The sequence below is a fragment of the Festucalex cinctus genome, chromosome 19, assembly GCF_051991245.1.
Source record: "Festucalex cinctus isolate MCC-2025b chromosome 19, RoL_Fcin_1.0, whole genome shotgun sequence".
Lineage (NCBI taxonomy): Eukaryota > Metazoa > Chordata > Actinopteri > Syngnathiformes > Syngnathidae > Festucalex > Festucalex cinctus.
Window position 1 is genome coordinate 1129401 of NC_135429.1, and position 24234 is coordinate 1153634.

The window sequence follows — 24234 nt, forward strand, 5'->3', positions numbered from 1 at the left end:
AATCGGTCCCTTTAAAATGACGTTATTCGCAGCAGCCGTCGAAATTGTGACGACGAAGACGAGACTCCTCTGAAATCAACCACCACGACGTGTAGTAGTTTTAGGAGGAGACAACCAAGGTGAGGTTTCATTTTGGTTCATATTGACAACGTTACTGCGCGTCCCACCAGACATTACAGTATTTGAAATAAGCCAGAACAAGATACATTACTGGAAAAACGTGCGTATGAATCTTTAGGCTCTCTTTAAGCTCAGTTGACTTGAAACAGTCTTGTAATATGGCTTTTCATAGTTAAGTTTTCATGCTGATATAGAAGTCTTGACATCGCAGGACAGTATCATGATTAAATGTAATGTAAAGTTAAGAATAGAGTTGAACAATGGTGTGTTTTTGTTTGTTTGTTTGTGTTTAATTTAAACGGTCCGTAGTTACATGTAACTAAGGAAGTAAGAGTGACGAGTTAAAAGGCAAAAGGCAAGATGTTTATGTAAAGCGAACGTCACAAAAGAGCCCAGAACATTCTACCAAGAAGGTGAAGTCCTAGTTCAACCTCACTTTGTACTATCCGTTGTCATTTGAGCTAAACTGGACTTCGTCATAGTGACACCGCTGCTGAAAATCCATCTATCCATTTTCTTCACCGCTTATTCCTCACAAGAGTCGCGGGGGTACTGGAGCCTATCCCAGCTGGCTTCGGGCAATAGTTGGGCCAACGGTCGCGCTCCTGTCAAATCATCTTTTCATACCGCCTTAAAAGCCCGCAATTACGACATCTCGCCTGTAGATGGCACTATTCGCCCGTAGACAGCAGTGTTTGCCATTGCAGAGGCGCCCCTCAATTTGGATGAAACTTTGTTGCCACAAAACCGAAATGGTTTTGACTTTCACATGTTACGCATTCTACACATCTCCAGCTTTCAAATAAGATCTATTTTGAAGAATGTGATTGGCAAAAATTGGAATAAAAGGGGTTTAAACTTCCCACCCAACATTGGCGTTTTGGCTGCAGAGGCTACTGGATGAAATAGCTGATTTTGGTGACCTGTCAAAATCACCAATTCTTCTCCGCCTGGGAGACCATGTGCGGAAGATGTCCGGCCCACACGTCATCAAAGCTGATGTGCAAAAACACGTTTGTCTGAAGTCTCGCGTGATTGTAACCGATGGCTTTGATTATTACATGATGCAATCAAAGGTCGCAAAGCCCCCCTTACACATTTGGTATCATTGAAAAGCTCTGAATGTCCTCTATAGAGCACAAAAGGAGTTCATTCAATTGTATGCACTGGGTGGGAGATATTCAGGTTTAAAAAGGTCCACTACAGAGGACAAATTTGAATTGCTGGTAGTCAGGAGGATACTTGAAATTGTAATTGAATTTGGATTAATTGCACAGCCCTAACTGTAGCTGTATTGTTGAATATTGCAGTAATTATGGAGCGGAATGAGATGGAGATGACACAAGAAGAGTTCCAGAGTTGGATTTCGGAGACTCTGCAAAAAAAGGACGCGACCCCTCTTGATATACTGAAGCAACGCAATCTTTTCAAGTCTGCAATGGAAAAGCGAGGCGAACAAGGCGATCGACTCCAGGAATTTGAAAAGTGAGCAGATTGTGGCAATAAACTGGAGTAGCAGTCACTTCCAAAATGTGGAACATTTGTACAATTACATGTTTAATGGCTGTTTTTCAAAGAGTTTCTCTCCAAACTTTTCGATTCACTGTGTAAATTTGGCTCTTCAACATTTGTTGCCTTGTAGCCAAAATGAATAATTATGTTGCTTCATGTCCACAAAAAACCATGACCAGATGTCACCTAAATTTGTGTGCACGTGTAGATGTGACCATGTCAACATAATTCCCCAAAATAATGTTTACAGTTTCAAATCTTGACTTTAAAAAAAAGATATCAGTTTTCAGTTGATTTTTGTGTTTGTGTCCTGCAGCTACATGGCAGCGTACGAAGTGAGTGTAAAGGATCGGTTTGCTTTTCTGGGTTGGCAGTACGCAGACGCAGATTCTGATCAGGATGCGATCGAAATCACAAGTGACGACGGTAAAATAGCGCACCCACATCTCCATCAAGTGGGTTCTTTTATCATTTGTGTTGTTTGGCTTTGCAGGAATCTCCCCTTCGTCGCCATGGGATCCTGAGAAAGTGGACGCGATTTGGAAGGAAGCCGAAAAATCAACCAAACCAACAGAAAATAGCACCGAAACCAACCCGGGAATTAGCCCGGTTGATAACGCCAACCCAAACGGAAGCCAACCATCTCACTCTAATACAGTTATGATCCCATTTTGGGGTAGCAGCTCATCACAAAGTTGCACCTCAACACCAAACGACAACTTCAAAGGCAGCAAAGACAAAGACCAGCTGAGGATGAGCTTGACCAGACTTCCTGAAAGCAAAATTCAGAGTTCATGTCAAAGAACTCCTGAGAAGCGCAACCGTGTCAGTGAGCACCTGAGCCCCGTTGCATCCGATGACGATTTCGGAGCGGGGCCGTCGACCAGCAAAAAACGACGTATCGCCATGAAATGCCTGGAGAAGACTCGTGCAAAAGAAGAAACAAGGCCGCCAGTGGACCCGATTAGGAAGAAAGCCAAAAAATCAACACGTACAACCAAATCAATCGAAAAAAATAACACCAAACCGACAAAAAACAACACTAAGAGCAAAACCAACCCGGTTGATGACACCAACCCAACTGGAAGCCAACCATCTCAATCTGGTCCAGGTATGATCCAAATTTGTTTTGTTTGGTGTAATACCGTCCACTAACCATTTGAAAAATGTCCTTTGCACTTCCAGTGGGAAATCAAGCGTGCAAAATAACAAGATGCTGCGTGTCCCCCGAGGGTGACTCCAAAGTGCCCGTTGAAATGCCGGCAGCGAAGATCAAAGTCGGTATGGAGGTCTTGGCCAAGAAGATGTCGATGTGTTGGCAGCGTGCGAAAGTCAAGAAATGGACCATCACTGGTAAGGAGAATTTCAATTCTGCTTTTTGTACAAGTCATGAGTTGAATTGGTTGGATGACCCACCCAACCGGTTTAGAATTGCAGACGTACAACTGTAGGCTAAAAAAATGTCAATACAATTAGTTTTCATCTTTTTTATTTTACTATCTAACATATTTAATCGGGGTGTCAGGCGATTAACATTTTTTTTATTGTAATTAGTCGCAAGGCTTCAATAGTTAACTCATGATTAATCACAAATGTTATATCTGTTCTAAATGTATAATAAAATTTCGTTTTCTTAAAAGTGGGGGAAAAAAATGTTAAACTAGTAGAAATATGGCTGCATCTTTTAGTCATTGATACAACATGCACTGACCTTCTTCAGTTTTTAGCGGCGATGCTTTAAAACTGTCTGTTTAAAAACAATAATAAAACTTGTTTATAATTAAGACAAATGAATCATGATAAACTTTTTTTGTCATTCAGTGAAATGTCGGTTTTGTTTTCCCCAGCCAATGATAAGCTGAAATATTCAGTCCGCTTTCACGACAAGACCAAGCGCCTCGTCTCCGCGCACCACCTGGCCTTCGTCGCCACCACCAAGTTGGAATACTTGTACATCGGCGCCCGAGTGGTGGTCGGCCGCAACGACGACCACGACGACGACGACGTCTTCTGGGCCGGCATTGTGGCGGAACTCCCAACCAGAAAGAACCATCAGAGGTCAATTGTAAACAGGATGTTGTCAAATGAATCATTTCAGTCATTTGAAATGACTTTTGTGTGATCAAATCATGTTTTTGTAGGTTTCTGGTCTTTCTTGACGATCAGTCTGCGTTGTATGTCGGCTTACCTCATCTTCACCTGGTGATCGCACCTTGTAAGTTTGGCTGTTTTGTTTTGTTTCGATGCTTTTATTAAAGTTGAACTCTATACTGTGTGTCGATTGAAAGCAGTTTTTACTCGACTATTGCTATTCTCGTGACAGTGGGGAATCCCGTGGACGACATCGGCAACACTTCCCATCGGAAATTTGTGAAGGGATATATCAAGGCCTGGCCTTACCCGCCCCTCACCCAGTGCATCCTCGGACAAAGCCTTAAGGTGGAGCACAAAGGAGTTCAGCAGAGCTGTGTGGTTCGGCTGCTCGATTGTAGCCTGATGCAGGTCCAGTATGAGGTCAGTAGCATCAACATGTTGCTTTGCATCATGCAAACGGAAACCCCAAATCGACCGCATATATAACTGTTGCGATTTGACTCCTGGGGGCTGCAACGGCTATTTGAGGAAATATAGTTTTTGTTTTTGTTTTCTTGTGTTGTCATCTTTAGGAAAGTCAATGTCTGGAATGGATCTACAAGGGCTCATGGCGCTTCGAAGAGATGGTAAAAAGGAAGCAGATCAGATAACTTGGCCATCATCAGCAACAGGCCAAAGAAAAAGGGGAAGTGCGACTTGATCACTACAAATGATGGAATGGCGATGAAAATTTGAGATTTTACATGAATTGTTGGCTCCCTTTTTTCCAATGCATTTCAAAATGGCCGTTTGGTGATCACATCTTTTATATGTTGTGATGCACAAAGTTAGTGTTGCAATTTTTTTTAATTATTATTCGACAGTATATCGAATACATTTGTTAAGTTTTCGTTATGCCGAATTTTGACACAAAGCCAAGTTGTTACATTCCTGGGGCGGCACGGCTCAGTGGTAGAGTGGTTGTCTCCCATCCGTGAGGTTGTGTGTTGAATTGACGGTTGATGGTTGACCCCTGGTGACCCCAGCACCTTGCATGGCAGCAGACAACTACTGTTCCTGTTACTGTTACTACTGTTGCTGAGTGTCAGGCTTCAATTGCTCAATTGATGAAATAAAGACAATCAATGGGTTACTTGTTGATTTCATTTAATATTTACCTAAAAACTGCCCATCTCATTCAATATTTGCTCAAAAATTACAAGTGAATTCATTATTTGCTCAAAAACTGGTCCAGCTTGTCATAATTCAAACATTAAAACACTTGTAATGCACAAGCATGAGATATTAATGACACAAATCATAGACGTTTTTGATTCAGAGTGTAGAAAACTGTCCTTTAGAGAAAAAAATTTATTTAGAAATAGTGATGTAAATAATGACAAGAATTAAAAAAAAAAAAAAAAAGAAGCTAGTGGTATATAATAAAATACGAAGGCCTAAGCCTTCACACAATAAAATATTTCTAGGTGTTTGGTTACTTAATTTGAGCTTAAAAAAAAAAGAAAAAAGGGGGAAAAAAAGACCCGTTAACAGGACCACATTCTCCGCGTTCAACTTGACGTTGTTGCAGTTCTCATCCTGACCTGGCAACGGCAGCAACACGCTTACTTCCGCCCCCAGATGTGCCTGCAAATTTCCGCATATTTCCCAAGAAGTCATAACGGGTGCTCCGGCGTGCCAACGTCTCTCTCAGCATCAATAATATGTCACGACTGCTGTTAAGATTAAACCTGAGGGGCTGCATCGCAACTCAAACTCGAATGTCATCTGATCAGGTAAACCGCGTTGAACTGCTGACGTTATAACACTTACGCGTGTTAGCTTTAGCTTGCTAATTTTTATTATTTTTTTAAACGAACCTAGGAACTTTGACCCGAAGTCCAAGAAGAGCAACACATAAGTCGTTATTGCAAAGTAACGTGTGATTACCCGCGCCATCTAAAAAGTATGACTTGCTGCTACTATTGGATGTTCTGGCAACATGCCGACAAATACTACACGATGTTTTAACAATGACAGGTTTGGGTAAACATGCACTGACCAAACGTGTGCCAATATAAACGCATGTGAGCCAAACAAAACTAGGATATCCCTTGCTTCGTTGGCTAAAAAAAAAAAAAAAAAGCATAACACAAGGGCGTGGCAGTTTTTTTCTGAAGGCAAACAAGTGATTATGCTTATTTATAAGCACACAAACATCGAGTTAAAAAAAAGGAAAGTTTTGCATTGCGATTACTGCATTGTCAAAATTTCAGCATAAATAGCCAAAGAAAACAAAGGAGTGGTATAAAAATGTCAAAGTAATTTAATACTGCAACTGTAAAAGCAACAATTTTGCATGAATGATAAAAATAAAAACAGTGCAAACGTAAAACTATTATTTGTCGACATAACAGTGCTATTATACAAAGCTGCTCTACTCTATGAACATTCTGGAAACTAAATGTATTGTTGTTAATAACCAAATCTTCTAATTCTAGCTGGGTGAGTTAGGAAAGGGAGCAGGGAAAGGTGGAGGTGGAGGAGGCGCTGTGAGAGAAGCAGGAGGTGCCTTTGGAAAACGAGAAGTAGCAGAAGAGGAGCGTTACTTCAGGTGACACCCGGTCTCGTCAAAAATTCCTTCCCGGTGTTTTCCCGACAATTGTTGACCACATGCCCTGTCCAACCGTAGGCAAAAGGAAAAGGAGCAGATGGAGGCTTTGCGGAAACACCACTCGGAGGAGATTGAGCACCACAAAAAGGAGATCGAGCGCCTACAAAAGGAGATTGGCCGTCATAAGGGCAAAATTAGAAAGCTCGAGCATGATGACTGAACCATCATATTGACAATTCCGAACATCTGGGCATTTCGGATACTTCCACAGTGCAATGCAATTCAAACGTTTCCTTCAGTCAGTGAAAACAAACAGCAGATTGTTTTGCTTTTGCCTTTGACTAGCATACAAACCAGGCAGATTGTTATAGTAGCCAAACGACATCACATTTTGAAATCAAAATAATCCTCACAAATCAAATTGCATCGATCCAAAGTTCAATGAGCGGAGAGCTTCCTTACTCCAAGTTGACCGCCATTTTAACTTGTTGATGTAAGCTCGGAATTGTCCAATAGTGTCAGAGCAATGACATTTTGAATGCAAAAAAAACTATCAATAAAGTGGAATTACATCGGAGGTGTTTTCTTGTTTTTAAGGGACTAATTCATTTGCACAAAGTGATTTAGAATAACACTTGTTAAATTTAAGTATTCTACTCTTGAATTGACATATAATAACACAGATTTATGGCACAACATATTTCTTTTGGTACCTTGGCTTTACAAACAACAAATAGACTGTGACGACAAGACAAAGAGGCACGCCCCTCCCAGTATTTGTTGTTCAACCAGTTCTCGCGATATTTCCCACATGGTGGCGTTGTTCTCGCTCACCGACGACGAGATTGGATGTCTGGAAATTAGTCTCGTGGGTTCGACGCAAAACCGTTTTTCTTCGTATTTGTTTTATCTTCTCGCCATACACTTGAGTTGCTTCACATTTCAAAACGTCCGACTGTTAAGTTACAGAATCAAGCTGGTAAGTGTTGCTAACTGTTTTGTAGCCGCTTTTACGGCTCGTGTATGTTTGATGTTGAAGGTATCTACTTGCAAAGCGCGGCCTTTTTTTTTTATACTCGTAATATCTTCAGCTAGCGACCTCGCAAGCTAACCTAAGTGAACGAATAGTTCAAAGGTGCGCGTCTGAATATCTGGAGACAATACGGATATCGTTTTATGCTACTGATATGACTATTGTAGTCACAAGAGTCGTTGTAGTTCAAATCGAACGTTATCACTTCGGTTTTTAGCTAGCGGGTTTTGAGGGGGGCGGGACGGCGAGTCTACCTTAAAAACAAAACAAAAAGAAAAGGGTACAATTAGGGTACAATTAAACACCAAAAATGGCTACAACAATAACACTGTAGTGAAAATTGAAACAATAGTCATTTACTAATGCGCTTTCGTTGGGAATTCGTTTTTGCCGTGCCGGCAACTCGCCACTGGGCACTATTTTGCCGTGAAACGCGCGAGAACTAAAAGTACAAACTCTGAGCAGGTGAATGTGTACTACCTCGTGGTAACAGCTTGTAGGGTTGTCACAGTGGGTTATCAACGATAATTGTCATTACAGCCTATGCTAGGTTTGTGCAATTAATCGAATTACAATTACAATTATTACACAAAAAACAGCATAATTGTAAAGATTATTAATACTAATTTGAGTTGTTTAAATGTATAAATTTGCAGCTTTTTTTAAATATATATTTTAAAAGAACTAATTTAACAACTTGTTTCTTCCAAAGGACCGTACATAATTATAATGTTTGAAATAATTTTATTTGTCTTTATTTATATATATATATATATATATATATATATATATATATATATATATATATATATATATATATATATATATATATATATATATATATATATATTTTTTTTACTTTTAAACATTTTATATTTTGTAACAAAAAAATAAATAATCGTCTTGCTGCACTCCCAACCAAGCCCGAATCACGGGACTCGGTGATGACCCCCCCGCACGCCCCAGTAGTAGTTTCACCACTAGATTGTGCTCCAAATAATACACACTGTCCCTTTTAAACGACTAAAAAAAGTTCCCTTGACGTGTCTTGAAAATTTTTTCATAAATCTTTTGTGTTTTAGTGTGTTTTTGTATGTGATTGGGGAATTGTATCAAATAATTATGGCCAGTGAGTGCCTCCATCACAACCAAATTGTGTGGGGAGAACAACCCTCGCTGAAGAATCCTTATTCAATTATTTGATTAACTTTGAATCAGGAGAATGGCTGCTGCTGAGGTGAACGGTAGTTCTGCCCTGGTGAAGGAGGAAGAAGAACCTATGGATGTCACAGGATCAGTCACGGAGAACTACCAGATACTTATTAACGCGGGACTCTCACAGAATGTTGCTGAAAGTCTAAATAACATCTTTCAGACAGGTGAGTGACTGTTTTGGTAATTTGATTTTTCCAAGTGTTACAAAAGTAACATTGCTGTTGGAATGAAAGGCTTGGTGGCATATGCTGAATTGGACGAGAGGGCCATCGACGCTCTACGCGAGTTCAGTGAGGAGGGGGCGCTCGCCGTGCTGCAGCAGTTCAAAGACAGCGACCTTTCTCACGTGCAGGTAATGATGCAAATCGACAGTGGTGGGCAGTCTTTCGGTCCGTTACTGACGGACTCCCCTTTCGCTGACGACTGACGGAAACTTTGAAACATTGACAGAATAAGTGCAGACTGAAGTGATTTTTGGCCATCACCCAAACTGTTACTAACTCAAAAAAACAGACAACTTTCGGCAAATAATGTTTTGTGGCACCATCCACGCTGTAAGTACGTTCTCGACGCCGACTGGCTGTTGACGACATATCATCGTCAACAATTCATTTCATCCTATCACGGCGAAATGGGCAAAGGAGCAACAGTTTGCTTCAAATGCGCCACCCGGCACGGAACCTCGCAAACTGCATTCACTATAATATAAACGCGTCACCAGAACCCACTTGGTGCCGAGTCTTTGCGTGACACCAAACCCGTAGTGAAGCTTGAGAAGGTGGAAGAAACGTGCAACGCTGGCGACCAAACATGTGACGCTGGCGACCAGGACAACGGCGAGGGCGTCAGGGAGCTCAAAGGCTTCATTCGCAACTGCGAAATGTAAGAAAGTCTCGCTCGCATTTATTTGGATAAAACTTATTTCCCCACTCGCCAGTTTATCACGTTTTTAAGTGTTTGAAGTTCTTTTCTTTTAGGTTTTTTAGCTTTTCAAAGCTCTTGAAAGCAGAAGGCAAGGACAAGAAGAAAGTGTACACTGGCTCGGCCAAGTGCATGCATCCTGGGTGCAAAAACAAGGGTGTGACCTACACCTCAATTTCCAGGGCCCATCTTATATCGCACTATAAAACAGTGAGTTCCAATTTAAACGTTTCGGTACAGAACAAATATGAAACATAAAATGAAGTTTTATATACGTCATTCAATGATCATTTTCTACGATTATGTTTTGTTCAAATAGGTGCACCCTGAAAAGCATAGAGCACTCGCAGCTGCGCTGGCTAGAAACACCCTGCGTGGTCGCCACTTAAGGCATCAATCCAAGAAGCTCTCGGTGGAGGACTCCCGCAGTGGCAAGTTTAGCCAGGACAAGGCCAGGCAGATGTTCACAAGGTGAGGGGAAGAAAAAAAACATATTCCAAAATACCGTCTTTTAGTTTTAAGTTTCAAATTTTGTAAGTATTTAAAATAGATGAATATATTCATTCATAATGCCGCTTAATATAATCAATCTTTGTTTATTAGCAAATGTATCAAATCATGTTTTAATTTTCATGAACAGGTGGTTTGTTGAGACGCATTCCCCCGCCAGCCTTTGTGAGCACCCGTACACCAGGGAGATGTTTGCCTACTTCTGTCCTGAGTTCCAGCTCATGTCCAGGAGGACCCTGGAGAGGGACCTGGATGAGCTGACGGACAAGGCCAAGCTGGAGGTCAGCGACCTTTTGTCCAAGCAGAAGTGGGTGGCAACCACTGCTGACAGCTGGACGGTGAACAGCCGGTAAAACTATAAGTTACTGAAAATTAAAAAAGTATCATTTTATATGCTAACAATAAAAAAAAAATGTTGGCAATATGTATCTATTGAATTATTCATATATTCAAACTTTCCCTTAGTGTCTTCCTGGGCGTCACTGTGCACTGGATAGACTGGTTCAGTTTGAAGAGGAAGAAGGCAACACTGGCATGCAGGGAGCTGAAGGTAAAAATAAAAACTTATGTTTGAATTAAAGTAGCAACATTGAACGAGAGCTGTGAGCAACTATAAAGGACCCAAACAGGTGAATTTCCATGACATAGTGGGTGACTTCTTCTTCTTTTTTATTTTTATTTTTTATAAATAATAATAATTTTTATTTAATTTTATTTTATCAAGCCGTTATGATACCCCCCTCTGACACATGACTCACCCTTCTAAACACGTGTTACACTTAATAAGTCTAACTTAAAATCCAAAACTGTTCACACGTGCATAAATTAATGTGAGGGGATGTGCACTACAAAACGGCTGCTAATAACTGCATTTAGTCATATTTTTTTCCATTAAGTTTTTTTTTTGTTTTTTTTTTTGTTTGTTTTAGTTTTTTTTTTGTTATACAGCACAGTATGTATTTTCTTTCTCCGGAATGCAATGTGGTCTCGTCGAGACGAATCCGCGGATGCCCGCCCGTATGTGCCCGGTCAGACGTACGGTTCGAGAGATGCGGCCGCGAAAAGACCCAAAAAAATAAACAAACCAAAAAGCACGTTGTAAGAAAAAAATCTGCGAAACAGCGAGGCCGCTAAAGATGAACCCACGATGAGATGTGAATGATTTCCCTTCGGCCCTAGTGTAAAACGTAATAAACATGATCGGTAGTACTGAATAAATCTTTAGAACAAAAAAGCAAAATAAAAATGTTTTTCTTAGTCTGGCCAGACACATCAGCTCCTGCGTGAAGTCATCCACGACATCCACCAGGAGTTTGGTATTGTCAAGAAGGTGGTAGCTACTACCACAGACAGCGGCGCAAACTACGTTGCCGCCTTCAATGACTTTGGGGAACCGCTGGAGAAGGAGGTGGTTCAGGAGGAGGATGAGGAAGTGGTGTTGGGACAGCGCGTCGACGTCCAGGGACTCCTAGACGGCGAGGACATTGACCCTCATATCACTCTGCCGCCTCACCGCCGCTGTTGGTAAGAGATGGCCGGTTTTGAAGCTTAAACTTTAAAGCTGAAAAATGTTCTCAACGTTAATCAAGAAATAGTCAAACTTAAGGTTTGAATGTTTGTTTTGTTTCAGTACACATACCATGAACCTCATGGCGACCACTGACATCAGGGAGGTCGCGGGCTGGAGCAAGGGGAACACTCCCTGGCGCCAGGCAACCGCCAAGGCCCACTACCTCTGCAATCTCCCGGACAAGACCCCCATTGCAGCCAGTCGGATCAAGGAGGCAATCAAGATGAAGCTGCCAACGCCTGTTGCACTTAGGTATGTTTTTTTTTTAAAATAATTATTCCATTAAAAAAAAAAAACATCACCAACACTAATATCTTAATTTATGGACTTTTTCTATGCTGTAGCTAGGGGTGCCAGGCGATGAAAGATGAAAATTTTTAATCGTAATTAATCGCATGGCTTCAATAAATTAACTGACGATTAATCACACATTTTTTTAATATGTTCTAACTAATGGAAATATGTCTGCATCTTTTAGTCATGTATACCAGTTGTCCCCAAGCATCGGGCCGTGGGCCACTTTGGGCTGGGCCGTGGCGAGCAGCACAGTTGAAAAAAAATAACCGCAGACGCACTGCAGATGTTGTGCGAATTGACACGCAGACTCGAATGCGTTCTATTCTTGCGGCATCCATACGGCCGCCGTACGGAAAAAAACTTCACGTGCGTTCAGCAGTTAAGTGTAATTTGGCATTATGTTGGCGCACAAGGATGGCGCTGCTCATATAGTTACATAAAAGGGGGCTTTTTAGTTCACATTTTTGTGTTGCTTGTATCATTCATAAGCATTTACCATAGTGACATCACCATATTAAAGCGTTGTTGTTCCCTTGTTACGGTGCTTGTACTGCTATTACAGGTACATAAAAATACATAGTGGATTTGCATTTGTTGTTGTTGTTGTTGAAGCCTTTTATTAATCAGCCTCTGAACAGTAGTAGCTGGCATTGATTTATAACACATTATCTCATGACGGGAGATGGATGTACGACCCAGCGCTGGTGTTTCTACTCGACCGTCCTCAATTGAATTCCATTGTCAATACTTTTTCCCTGAGGAGGCCAGAGCTTTTTTTCCCTGGGGACCTCATCTAGGAATACCTAACACAACCGAATTATGAATTATACAAATTCTCTATGTTTTTGTTCGTGTTTGTTTCTGTAGATGGGACTCCTACTTCAACAGTGTGAAGGTCCTGTTGGAGGTCATGTCTCTGCCTCAGCAGGTGGAGGCAATCAACAAGATCATAACAGACATGGCAGGAGTGGCAATTTCGGATCAGGACATCAAGGTATGGAAAAAAATCATTTAATTCATAATTTATGAATCGCAATGGGCCAAAGTCGCAAAACTAGCAAGTTTTCTTATTTATAATTCAGGTTCTATTTATGGGTGGCCATATAACCAATCTCGGCCATCATCGAGTCAGCTACAAATCTAGTTTCCTTTTGAACTTTTCAGGTCCTGGCAGAGTACAAGGATGTTTTATGTCCTGTGGTGGAAACTCTGGGAAGCCTGCAAGAAGAGGACAATGCCTACATGGGCATCCTCCTCCCGACGCTGCTGGTCCTGAAGAGGTGGCTGCTGCAGAAGGGTGAGCTGCAGTATGCGGAGCCCCTGCTCCAGGCCCTCCTCAGAGGCTTTGACAATAGGTGTGTATAATATATTTGTTCTGTTTTCACCTGTTGGAACTGAGATTGATGACTGGTTGACAGGTTTGGTCCCCTCTTTGATGACCAAGATCTGCTCATGGCCTCTGCCCTGCACCCGTCCTTCACCCCTGCTGTCCTGACGAGGATCGTCCCTGACCAGGCCAGCGCCATCAAGGACAGGATCTTCACAGAGCTAAAGGCCATAGTACAGCCTAGCGAGGAGGAGGAGGAGGAGGAGCAACAACAGGAACAACAGGCAACCCAGGACCAGCCTGGTGGAAAGAGCCACATGGACATGATTTTCAAGTAAGGGTTCATGTTAATACCATCATATTACCTCAACACAAATCAATATCACATGTTTTTTTTTACATTACAGGACATCTTTTTAATTTGAACTCAATTTTATCAATTATCATTTTTACTGTATCAGTGACTAAAACATATTTCTATTAGTGTAACATTTTTTTTCCACTTTTATGTTAACGAGTATGAAAACTTTGAAAAAAATATTTTATTGTCATTTATAACATAAAATTTAGGATTCATCCTGATGGTTTGTGTGTTAACTATTGAAGTCATGCAATTAATTACAACTAAAAGAATTTAATCGCCAGACACCCCAACTTTAAACATAGCTATTGTGAATTCCTCTCGTCATAATTTTTCTCTCAACGATATTCACTCAACGGCTAATGCTGATTCACAGCGAGCTGTTTGGCGCCGACCAAGAAGTGATGGGCCAGGATGTGGACCGGGAGCTGAGGGCTGCCATCGAGATCTGGAGGCCCAAGCGGGAGGCCCTCTCCTGGGCCCTCTTCCCCAAGAAGCACAGGGAGGCGTGGGTCGACTTGTTCATCAAGTACAACACCCCCCTCCCTTGCTCCGCCTCCATGGAGCGGATGTTCTCCACAGCCGGCGACATCCTGCGACCGAAGAGGCACGCCCTGGCCAGCGCTAACTTTGAAAAGCTGGTGTTCCTCAGAGGGAACATGTCCCTGTTGGGCTATCCCGACTATAAGGGGCAGTTTGGGGAGGAGGAGCAGCAGTAATATGCTGCATTTTTTATTTTTGTGTGTCTCAAGTGGTCCAAGCTGTTACCAAGTGAATAAAACTGTATGCTGCTACCTGTGTAAACAGTTTTTTACTAACCGGTCTAAAATAGTAGAGACCAACTGTAATAATGACGACGTCTGACTGGGCCAGCCTCAAACGATGGACTGACGACCGACTGACAGGACGAATTTACCGGTGGAATTTACTGACACGCCCACCACTGCAAATCGAGTCCCTTTTTGAGTGAATCCATTTGAATGTGCTTTATTGATGGTCTCTTATTTCTTCTAGAATAAGAGCGCTTTCCTTTGTGGAGTGATGAAAACGTACCGACAGAGAGAGAAGCAAGGCAGCAAAGTACAAGAGTCCACTAAAGGGCCAGATGAAAACAAAATAAAGGTGTGGCATTGTCCTGCAGTTTTTTTTTTTTTTGTATTAATTGAATTCTTCCCATGCAATTTGGTTAATGATTTGTTTGCTTCAACTTAAGGCTCTTTTGGAGCAGACAGGATACACTTTGGATGTCACCACAGGGCAGAGGAAATATGGAGGCCCCCCACCTACGAAGGTTTTCAAAGGGCTACAGCCAGGGATTGGGACAGAGGTAAATATGGTCGATACATTTCACGTCCAACAAATGCTCATCACTGTCAGAACAATTGATCCCATTTACCGATTTTAATAATTGAGAAATTGTTTGGGGACTTTTTTTTTCTTTTTTTTTAATATTTAAAATTGTCCAAATCTTCTGATTTTAGCATATCAACAGTAATTGTTCACTGACTTCTTCCTTCATGGAAGAAGACTGATTGATTGTCTTCTGTCTTTAATCAAAACAACAAACTGGCAACGTAGCACATCAACCCCCCCCCCCCCTTTTTTTTAAACAGTATAAAAATACAAAGTACAAAATAAACACCAATCATTGATTAATAAACAATAATCAGGGAAAATTGCTTTTGTAATACACTTAAGTGCAAAATTAAAATAAACTGATTCATCGATTGAATAATCGATGAATTGATTCTAAAAAAATGAAAAAAAATAAAATAAATTCAATAATGACCACACGAGTACCTCAGAATTAAATGTTACATAGTACATTCACATATTTGTATTTTTTTTACACTGCCGCCGCATTCCATATTGCCGCTCTCTTTGTGTCCCTGTCAGGTGTTTGTGGGCAAGATCCCGAGGGACTTGTACGAAGATGAGCTGGTTCCACTCTTTGAATCCGCCGGACCCATCTGGGACCTCAGGTTAATGATGGACCCGCTTTCTGGTCAGAATCGAGGTTACGCCTTCATCACTTTCTGCAATAAGGACGATGCGCAAAAAGCCGTCAAGCTTGTGAGTATTGAGGTTGCGGGACAGAATCTGCGAGGCTTGCCACATGTTGAACCAGTTTGTGCGGAATATGCGGACGCATAGCAATTTCTCTTTTTATTCCCATTTATAAATATTTTTTTAAATATAATTTTTGAATTATATGTTTTAAATCCTTTTCTATTTTCACTTTTAGTCATTTATTTATTTGTAGTTTTGGTTCTCCGTACTCACTTTTGAAAATGGTAGTGTTACTCATTTGTTGCCTTTTTTCTTTTTTCCCATGTTGCAGTGTGATAACTATGAAATCCGCCCTGGCAAGTACTTGGGAGTGTGCGTATCTGTTGCCAACAATCGGCTGTTTGTTGGCTCAATTCCAAAGAACAAGACTCGAGAAAGTATATTGGAAGACTTTGGCAAAGTTACAGGTCAGTTTCAGGATCTGTGTTGTTGTACAAAACATCACCATAGAAATTTGATTTGGAAGTTAAGATTTGTTTGAATCTTTCAGAGGGTCTCCAAGAAGTGATCTTGTACCACCAGCCAGACGATAAGAGGAAGAACCGAGGCTTTTGTTTCCTGGAGTACGAGGACCACAAGTCGGCCGCGCAGGCCCGCCGCCGCCTCATGAGTGGAAAGGTCAAAGTTTGGGGGAACCCAGTAACTGTTGAGTGGGCTGACCCTGTCGCCGAGCCAGACCCGGAAGTCATGGCCAAGGTTTGTAAGATCTTCTTGGAAACAGCCCCAAAATTAAGAGTAATACTAAACTACTAAATGCCAAATAGCGTTCATCACTCAGCGTAAATAACGTTAATTTCCAGCCGCGCACATTCAGCCAATCACAGATAAACTAGACTAAGTGCAATTTCTAGAGAAATTGCGTGGGAATGCTGAATGCTAAGATTTGATACATGTGGAATGCTTATTAAGTAAATTGAGAGATAAATTATGAAATTATAAATTGTGCAAATACTGTAAGTAATGTGGAATCAGACGATGTGTATATATATTATGTATTATGTGGGGGGAGTTACACGGCACAAAAGTGTGGAGAATAAAACTCGCAACAACATATGTGGGAATGCTGAAGATAAAATAAAATTGTTTTCTTGGGCTAAAATAAAGACTAAAATGCTAGAATTAGTTGACGAAATAAAAACGGGATGAGATTGACTAACTGATTAAAAACTAACAAGTGTGATTGAAAGTGGACTAAAATTAACACTAACATACATTCTTAACTCTTATTCAAATGAAGTAAAAATATATAAGCAATTAAAAAAAAAAATGAAGTCAGTTGATGATAGACTTTGGCATGCTACTGAGGTACAATCCACTCGCATGGATTTTGGTCTGACTTGGACTGTTGTGGTGACCAATTTGTTTGTTGTTTCAGGTGAAAGTGCTGTTTGTCAGGAAGCTCGCCACCGCGGTGACCGAAGACCTCCTGGATAAAACCTTCTCTCAGTTTGGGAAGCTGGAGCGAGTGAAGAAATTGAAAGACTACGCCTTTGTTCATTTTGAAGACCGGGACGCCGCCGTAAAAGTGAGTCGGCCGCACTTTTTTTTTTTTTTCTTCCATCGCCGCGTTTTGTATTGAGGCCAACTCTCCGATTTCTCCAAACAGGCGATGGATGAGATGAACGGGAAGGAGCTCTGCGGCGACGAAATCGAGATAGTCTTGGCCAAACCGCCGGATAAGAAGAGGAAAGAGCGCCAAGCGGCTCGCCAGACCTCCAGGACGACTGGGTGAGTCCGAGAGGGGCAGGGACCAAAACGCGGCCTTGTCAAAAAAAAAAAGAAGCTAACTGTGCCTTTTTGTAGGTATGACGACTACTATTATTATCCGGCTCCTCGCCTGCCGCCGCCGGGGCGCGGCAGAGGTCGCGGTGGCCGTGGGGGCTATTCATACCCGGCAGATTACTATGGCTATGAAGATTATTATGACGACTACTATGGCTACGACTATCACGACTACCGCGGTGGCTACGAAGACCCGTACTACGGCTATGAGGACGTGTACAGCGCCAGGGGGCGGGGCAGCCGTCCCAGCAGGGGCGTCCCCCCTCCGACCAGGGCCCGCGGCGTGCCCCCGACCCGAGGCAGGGGGGGCTACGCCCAGAGGGGCCCGCCCCTCGGAGCGCCGAGGGGCAGCCGAGGGGGCCGCGGGACGCCGTTCCAGCCGCAGAGGGGCCGCGGGCCCCGCGGGGCCCGGGGCAGCCGCGGGGGCAACGTCGGAGGCAAGCGGAAGGCGGACGTGTTCAACCAGCCCGACTCCAAGCGCCGCCAGACCACCAACCAGCAGAACTGGGGGTCCCAGCCCATCGCCCAGCAGCCCCTGCAGCAAGGGGCCGACTATTCCGGTAACTATGGTTACAGTAATGACACCATGGAGTTTTCACAGGATTCTTATGGGCAGCAGTGGAAGTAAAGGCGCCACAAGATTTTGGCTATGTGACGGCAACAACCACAACAAATTGATTGGCCATATTTCTTGATTGACTTTTTATTCATTTAATCTCTCATTAATCACAAATCTGTTTGTCGTTAAAGAAAAAAAAACAACAACCCAGAATTGGCTTGACATGAGTATTTGGAAAGAAGAAATGAATCTTAAGTTGTGGTGAAAAAAAATCAGTCATGTATATTGTTACTTTTTTTCCTGATTACCTAAAAGCTAACTAAAGTGGACATTCATTGTAAGTAGTCTTGAGAGGACAAAAAAAAAAAAAAAGACATTGCCTTCCAAGGACATTTGTGTCCGTGTCCCTTCCCCTCCCCCTCTTGTACTCCCTTTATTTGTGCTTCTCGTGGCAAAAAATACACCAGGCATGTAAGTAACGTGACACAGCTGTAACACACACACGAGAGTTGTAGCCACACAATCGCATGCTGTCAAGGAGTTGATTTTAAAAACAAATGAAATCAAAGCAAAATCGTGCAAGGTGCAATGCAAGATTGTTTGCTGCGTCCGCTGCATACATGCCTGATGGATTTGAAACATCATAGTTGCTTAGGGACTTGCTTGTATATAAATGCTTCTGGTTAGCGCTTCGGAATTCATCTTTTGTTTTTTGCAAAGGTGGAGAAAAGAATCCACAATGGAGGAAATCGACTTTTTGTAAGTGTATGCTTAGACATTTCTAGACAGCATCAAATTGTGATTTTTATTTGGATTGAGAGCATCATTTCCTGTTTTCTTTCAAATTGCCCAATAGAATTTGGTTTGGCTTAGCCTTAGGAGCCAATAGCGGTTTGTTCTCTGATGTTACTTGTATTTATAACGTCTACATTTGTTCCGTTTCAATAAAACTCAGCTGAGAATCAAATCAGTCGATTGTCAAATTCTCAAATTCAGTCATCTCTTTCATTCAGCTCAATTCTCACATTGGGATGAAGATCAGCTCATTCTTCATTTTTTTTTGCATCGAGGAAAATCAGACGGCTGCAATTGTTGTTTGGATACGAGGATTTCTTTGTGCTCTGAATGATATTTGTCACAAAAGTGCCAAACCATCCAAGTCCTTTGTGTGCATGGATGTACAGTGGATGATGTAATCACCTCCATCTTCTTCAATACAATATTTACTTTGAGGTGTAACGGTGAATTTGAAATACTTACTAAGCATTTGATGTCAAGGTTTTATCATTCTCAGAGGTATTTTCTTTAAACACTGTACATCTGTCCACATAATGGTAAAAAAAGCAAATGCAAGCTTTTATTATTGTCTACCAATTACTGCATTAAAAGATACATTAATTTGTGAGCCATATTGATTCCAATCTGCACATCAGCTCCTCGACTCCCTTTGAAGACTCCAAGGATCTGACCGCTCAAAAAGGGGTTCTAAATTCTTCCAATTCCCGGCTTCTTCAGAAACGTGTCAATACTGTGTTGTCTGCCTTTTTTTTGTTTTTGTTTTACATGACTGTCCTCTTATTCCAACCTGCCCAGGTGGAGGAGCGTTGAGAGCGACGGCGCAAGAGTGAAGAACTCACCTGAACGGTACTCCAGGGTGAGCTCGCCTAGTCTCCCCTCCTGTACCTTTATTGTCAACACTTACATTATTACTGTTTTTTTGTTTTGTTTTTTTTAATCCTACTTTTCCTTACTGCTGTCTTTCACTTTCTGGGGGCTTTTGATTGTTGCGTTGGAGTGAGCCACCTGGGCGCTAATTTTCTTTCCAAACAATGAAAAGCTTTAAAATGTATTCAGACATAATTGTCTTGCTTAAAACTCCAATATATGGTAAGCAACTGCGAATACGGCTTTTTTTTTCTTTTTCTTTTTTTTTTGAATGAGCTGTGTACACGTTCAATGGGGTGATGTGCGTGCTGCTGTCTTTGGCCGCTAGGGGTAGCTGTTACCGCAGCATTGCTGCCATTGTTCCGTCGTCAGATGCTCCGCTTGCTGTGCGTCTCCATTTCCGGTTATTTCATGATTTTAGGAGCTAAACGTGAACTAAATGAGCTGTTTTTGTATTTTGCCCAGTTTTCACTTGGGATTCTCGATGACATTTGGGCTAAAAAGGTGTCCTGTCGGAAACAATGGCTTTGTCGCACGTCCGTGATGATTTTCCGCTATAACGCCACCAGGTGGCACAAACGGGCTGTGCAAGTTCAATCTACAGGTAAGGAGTTGGTTGGAGCCCAATGGCGTTTATCACGATGTACTATTTTCTGTTAATATGGTTTCAGTTGCCATCTAATGTGCCTCTTATCGTGTTTGTAACATCAGAATTGTGTCTTTTATGTGCCTTTTGTCACTAGGCAATAGCAGCAGAAGCGTTTGGATTCATGTGGAGTTTTAACAAACTGAAGCACCTAATAGGTAAGCTGTAGCTTGGATTTAATGTGGCTGTTAGTGTTTACATTAACAAAAAAAATAAAGAAACAACAGCCGACACACACAGGTGCCCAAATTTTACTAAGACAACACGAGAGTGACAACGCAAAAAAAGAAAAATCCATCTATTTTCCCTACTCAATGCTTGTCTTCATTATGGTTGCAGTCTGCAGGTGAGCTTGAGCCTATCAGATGACTTTGGGCGACACGTGATGTTCACCCTCGACTCGTCAGAAGCACCAACCAAGCAGAGTGCAATCATCTTATTGTTAAATGTATTTTTATTACAGATGAACATTTTCTTAAAGGATAAAGAGATATTCAAGTTTAACTATACTAATTTTGCTCGAAGCAAGTCATCTTAAACAGATACTTTACTCATTGAGCGCTTTTGTTGATATTTTGTCCAGGATTAATTTGATCATTGCATTTTTCATGTATAATTAATAACTTTTAAAGACTTTTTCACTTGCTGTCGACATGCTGAGGAAATGGGTAACGAGGTCCGTGTACTTTTCGGCCATTCGTTTTTCCTTCTGAAGCAAGGACACGGAAAACGGGAAACAAACCGATTTACATTTTTTTGTTTTGATATGAACAAATAACGGGAAACGAGCCGTCTCCCGTTTTTTGTTGAAACGCAAAGCGAGCCCTTATCCGATGTTCTATTATGTGTTTATTCAGCACAAATCGGGAAATGATATGTGGCCATAAACCGTTTTTCGCAAGCTGGTTTCTCCTAGACCGGAAGCCGTTCATCTTTTGCGGCACGTCACTGCTGCTGCTGCAGTGGAAGCTTGCTGCCCCCTAGTGTCTATTTTGAGGCAAGCCTCTCTGTCATTGTTTTGTTTTGTAGCTTTGATCATTCCTTTTATCCTTTATACTTTTTTTTTTTTTTTTTTCTTCAACCTCACATTTACCTACTTGTGGACTGGTCACAAAAACAATTTCGGCATAAAATTGTGAATAACTTGTGATCCCACCTCGTGAATCAATAGATATTTTAAATGTTTATAACAATCCGCAGTATGGCACCGCGCCACAAGGTGGCGCCTCCTTGTTTTTGTGATGCCTAAACAGCACTTCTTCGTTTTGCCGTGCACTTGTACGACTGACCAGTGACAAGGACTTTTACACGTCACGTGACAGGCGAGAGTTCTCATAGAGGCGTTGCTTGTTAGGTCAGCTGACCGCTTCTCAACTCACGTGATTAAACCACACACAACAAACATGGCGGCCGCGAGGCTACAGTGTGACGCTTGACTCCTGTTGGTCTTTTCGACAGTTTGTTCGCTGGCTGCCGCTTCGTTCACCAGAAATGTAAGAAACGCTTTCGTCTCGAGCGACTCGAAAAACATTTACGTACTCACACCGCGTCAACATTTTGTCTCGAGCGACTCGGAAGAAACGTTTCTACTTGAATCACGTGACGTCAAGTTTTTTTTTTTTTTTTTTTTTATTTCGACATCACCAACATCAAATACAGTACAAACAAATTAAGCACCACAAAATGTTACACACAAGTCGATTACAGCACATTACAAGACACATACACTAAAAAATAATAATAATAAAAATAAAAAAAAATTAAGAAAAATAAAAGAAAAAGAACAAGGGCCAGTGTTACCAATTGTCAAAATTAAAGGATCCCATAAATCTTTTAAATCTATAGACAAAATGGAGGGGGGGAAAAAGTATATCGCTAATTTAAAGAAAAAAAAAAGAAAGCGAGTCTCAAAAGCGCCTTTGCGATTCATGTAATGTTGGCGCCCTCTTGTGGTCACGTAGAAATAAGTATCAAAATGGAAACAACAAAATGCAAAAAATGGCATGAAAAATGCAAAATTAAATAGAAAAGAAAATTGAAAAGACTAAAAAATACAAACCTCTAAAAGTATATATGGACAAAATGAAGAAAAAAAGTATATAGCTTATGTTAAAAAAAAAGAGTTGAGTTTCAAAGGTCCTCTGCGATTCATGTAATGTTGACGCCCTCTTGTGGTCACGTAGAAATAAAAAGTATCAAAATGGAAACAACAAAATGCAAAGAAATGACACGAAAAAATGCAAAATTAAATAGAAAGGGAAAAGACTAAAAATACAAACCTGTAAAAGAATATATGGATAAAATGAAGGAAAAATGTATATTGCTAATTTAAAAAAAAAAAAGAAAGGAAAAAGCGAGTTTCAAAGGGCCTCTGCGATTAATGTAGCTTTGGCGCCCTCTTGTGGCCAAGCAGAAATAACAATAGAAAGTATCAAAATGGAAACAAAATACAAAAAAATCTAACAAAAATTGCATTAAATAGAAAAGGAAAGGGAAAAGACGAAAAATACAAACATTTGAAATAATACATGGAAAAAATGAACAATGTTTATTGGTAATTTTGAAAAAATTATCGAGTGTCAGGCCTCTGCGAGTCATGTAATGTTGGCGCCCTCTTGTGGGCACGTAGAAATAACACAATAGAAAGTATCAAAATGGAAACAACAAAATGCAAAAAATATAACGAAAATGCTAAATTAAATAGAAAAGAAAATTTAAAAGACTAAAAAAAAATACAAACCTGTAAAACTATATATGAACAAAGTGAAGGAAAAAGTATATAGCTAATGTAAAAAAAAAAAAAAAAGTTTCAAATGTCCTCTGCGATTCATGTAATTTGGCGCCCTCTTGTGGTCACGTAGAAATAAAACTCAACTCAAGTTTCTTGATTTCGCGCTTTCAAACAGAACAATACAAAGTATCAAAATGAAAACAACAAAAGCAAAGAAATTGCATGAAAAATGCAAAATTAAATGGAAAAGACAAAAAAAATTCAAGCCTGTAAAAGAATATGTGGATAAAATGAAGAAAAAAAAAGTAGATTGCTAATGTTAAAAAAAATATATATCGAGTTTCAAAAGGGCCTTTGCGATTAATGTAATGTTGGCGCCCTCTTGTGGTCACGTACGTCAACGGGCCAACTTGAAGTCATTTGAAAACTGCACGCTCAATTTGAGGGGAAGAAAATCGAAACTTTCGAACATTCCCAACAGTGAAAACGTAAAGCAACGTCACTGCGCGTTCCAAGCTACTTTTTGAATAATGAATTGAATCGTGTGGTCCTTATATAAAATGAGTACTTTTATCGAAAAACAAAATGTGTGTTTGTGTGAAGAAAATCACATACAAGATCACACAAAATTAGCAGTTGCTTCGTTCAAAATAAATATATCGAGTTATATTTTATTAGTGTATATAAAATGCCCCCATCACACAAATCAACTGCATTATATTTTCTCAACATGTTTTTTGATTGAGTGTGCATTTGTCCCTAATGTAGTGTCCCCCTGCAGAGAACGTGGTACTTCCGGGTTGTCTTCCAAAGTGCCTGCAGGCCGCTGTGAGACCACCACATGACGACAAGGCAGCCAGCGACCCCGCCCACAAGTGTCCCCACATTTGGTCCCGGGGTTCACTTCGACTTTCTGGAGGGAAATAAAAGTACAATATCGTGAATTGAGCTTTGTTTCTCCTAATAAAGCACAAGTAACAAACTCCACTGCCTCTTTCCTTCAATTCATAAAGACGAGCCCCCTGTGGCTTGACAATGAAAAGCATGACAAATATGCTCACATCAAGTCATGGCAAAGTTTACAATTGAAATATTGGCCTGTACTATTTGTATGGAAGACATAGCAGTGTCCAGCTGAGATAGGCGCCAGCACCCCCCGCGACATAAGCGGTCAAGAAAATGGGTGGATGGACATAGCAGTGCTAATGTGGAAGCTTTTTTTTTTTTT

At 41.1% G+C, this 24234-nt stretch overlaps 3 protein-coding genes across 8 annotated transcripts; all 3 read left to right on the plus strand.

Annotated features, from left to right (window-relative positions):
- The first annotated feature begins 18 nt into the window (after positions 1–18).
- Positions 19–4858, plus strand: setdb1a (SET domain bifurcated histone lysine methyltransferase 1a). 3 transcript variants are annotated; one of them, XM_077508132.1, is made up of 9 exons: positions 19–119; positions 1431–1605; positions 1949–2058; positions 2126–2743; positions 2818–2985; positions 3480–3690; positions 3774–3847; positions 3956–4146; positions 4299–4858. In XM_077508132.1, the coding sequence occupies exons 2-9, from the start codon at positions 1436–1438 to the stop codon at positions 4374–4376; spliced, it is 1620 nt and encodes a 539-aa protein (XP_077364258.1). In that variant the 5' UTR covers positions 19–119; positions 1431–1435; the 3' UTR covers positions 4377–4858. The 3 variants fall into 3 exon arrangements, with proteins under 3 accessions (XP_077364258.1, XP_077364257.1, XP_077364259.1); XM_077508131.1 differs by having other exon boundaries at positions 69–220; XM_077508133.1 differs by lacking the exon at positions 19–119 and having other exon boundaries at positions 1207–1605.
- Positions 4859–5231: 373 nt separating this feature from the next.
- On the plus strand, positions 5232–6896 carry LOC144008078 (ATPase inhibitor, mitochondrial-like). Its single transcript, XM_077508140.1, has 3 exons — positions 5232–5501; positions 6207–6319; positions 6398–6896. The coding sequence occupies exons 1-3, from the start codon at positions 5430–5432 to the stop codon at positions 6537–6539; spliced, it is 327 nt and encodes a 108-aa protein (XP_077364266.1). The 5' UTR covers positions 5232–5429; the 3' UTR covers positions 6540–6896.
- A 137-nt stretch (positions 6897–7033) lies between these two features.
- On the plus strand, positions 7034–23991 carry LOC144008073 (heterogeneous nuclear ribonucleoprotein R-like). 4 transcript variants are annotated; one of them, XM_077508128.1, is made up of 17 exons: positions 7034–7298; positions 8571–8731; positions 8801–8919; positions 14568–14675; positions 14767–14880; positions 15450–15626; positions 15895–16030; positions 16114–16319; positions 16999–17148; positions 17230–17351; positions 17427–17965; positions 18685–18723; positions 19558–19618; positions 20095–20233; positions 20373–20433; positions 20615–21768; positions 23775–23991. In XM_077508128.1, exons 2-13 carry the CDS (start codon positions 8575–8577, stop codon positions 19590–19592), a joined length of 1902 nt encoding a protein of 633 aa, XP_077364254.1. In that variant the 5' UTR covers positions 7034–7298; positions 8571–8574; the 3' UTR covers positions 19593–19618; positions 20095–20233; positions 20373–20433; positions 20615–21768; positions 23775–23991. The 4 variants fall into 4 exon arrangements, with proteins under 4 accessions (XP_077364254.1, XP_077364255.1, XP_077364253.1 ...); XM_077508129.1 differs by lacking the exon at positions 18685–18723; XM_077508127.1 differs by lacking the exons at positions 14568–14675; positions 14767–14880; positions 15450–15626; ... (9 more) ...; positions 20615–21768; positions 23775–23991 and adding exons at positions 9289–9449; positions 9545–9698; positions 9808–9959; ... (6 more) ...; positions 13284–13526; positions 13930–14347.
- Positions 23992–24234: the final 243 nt, after the last annotated feature.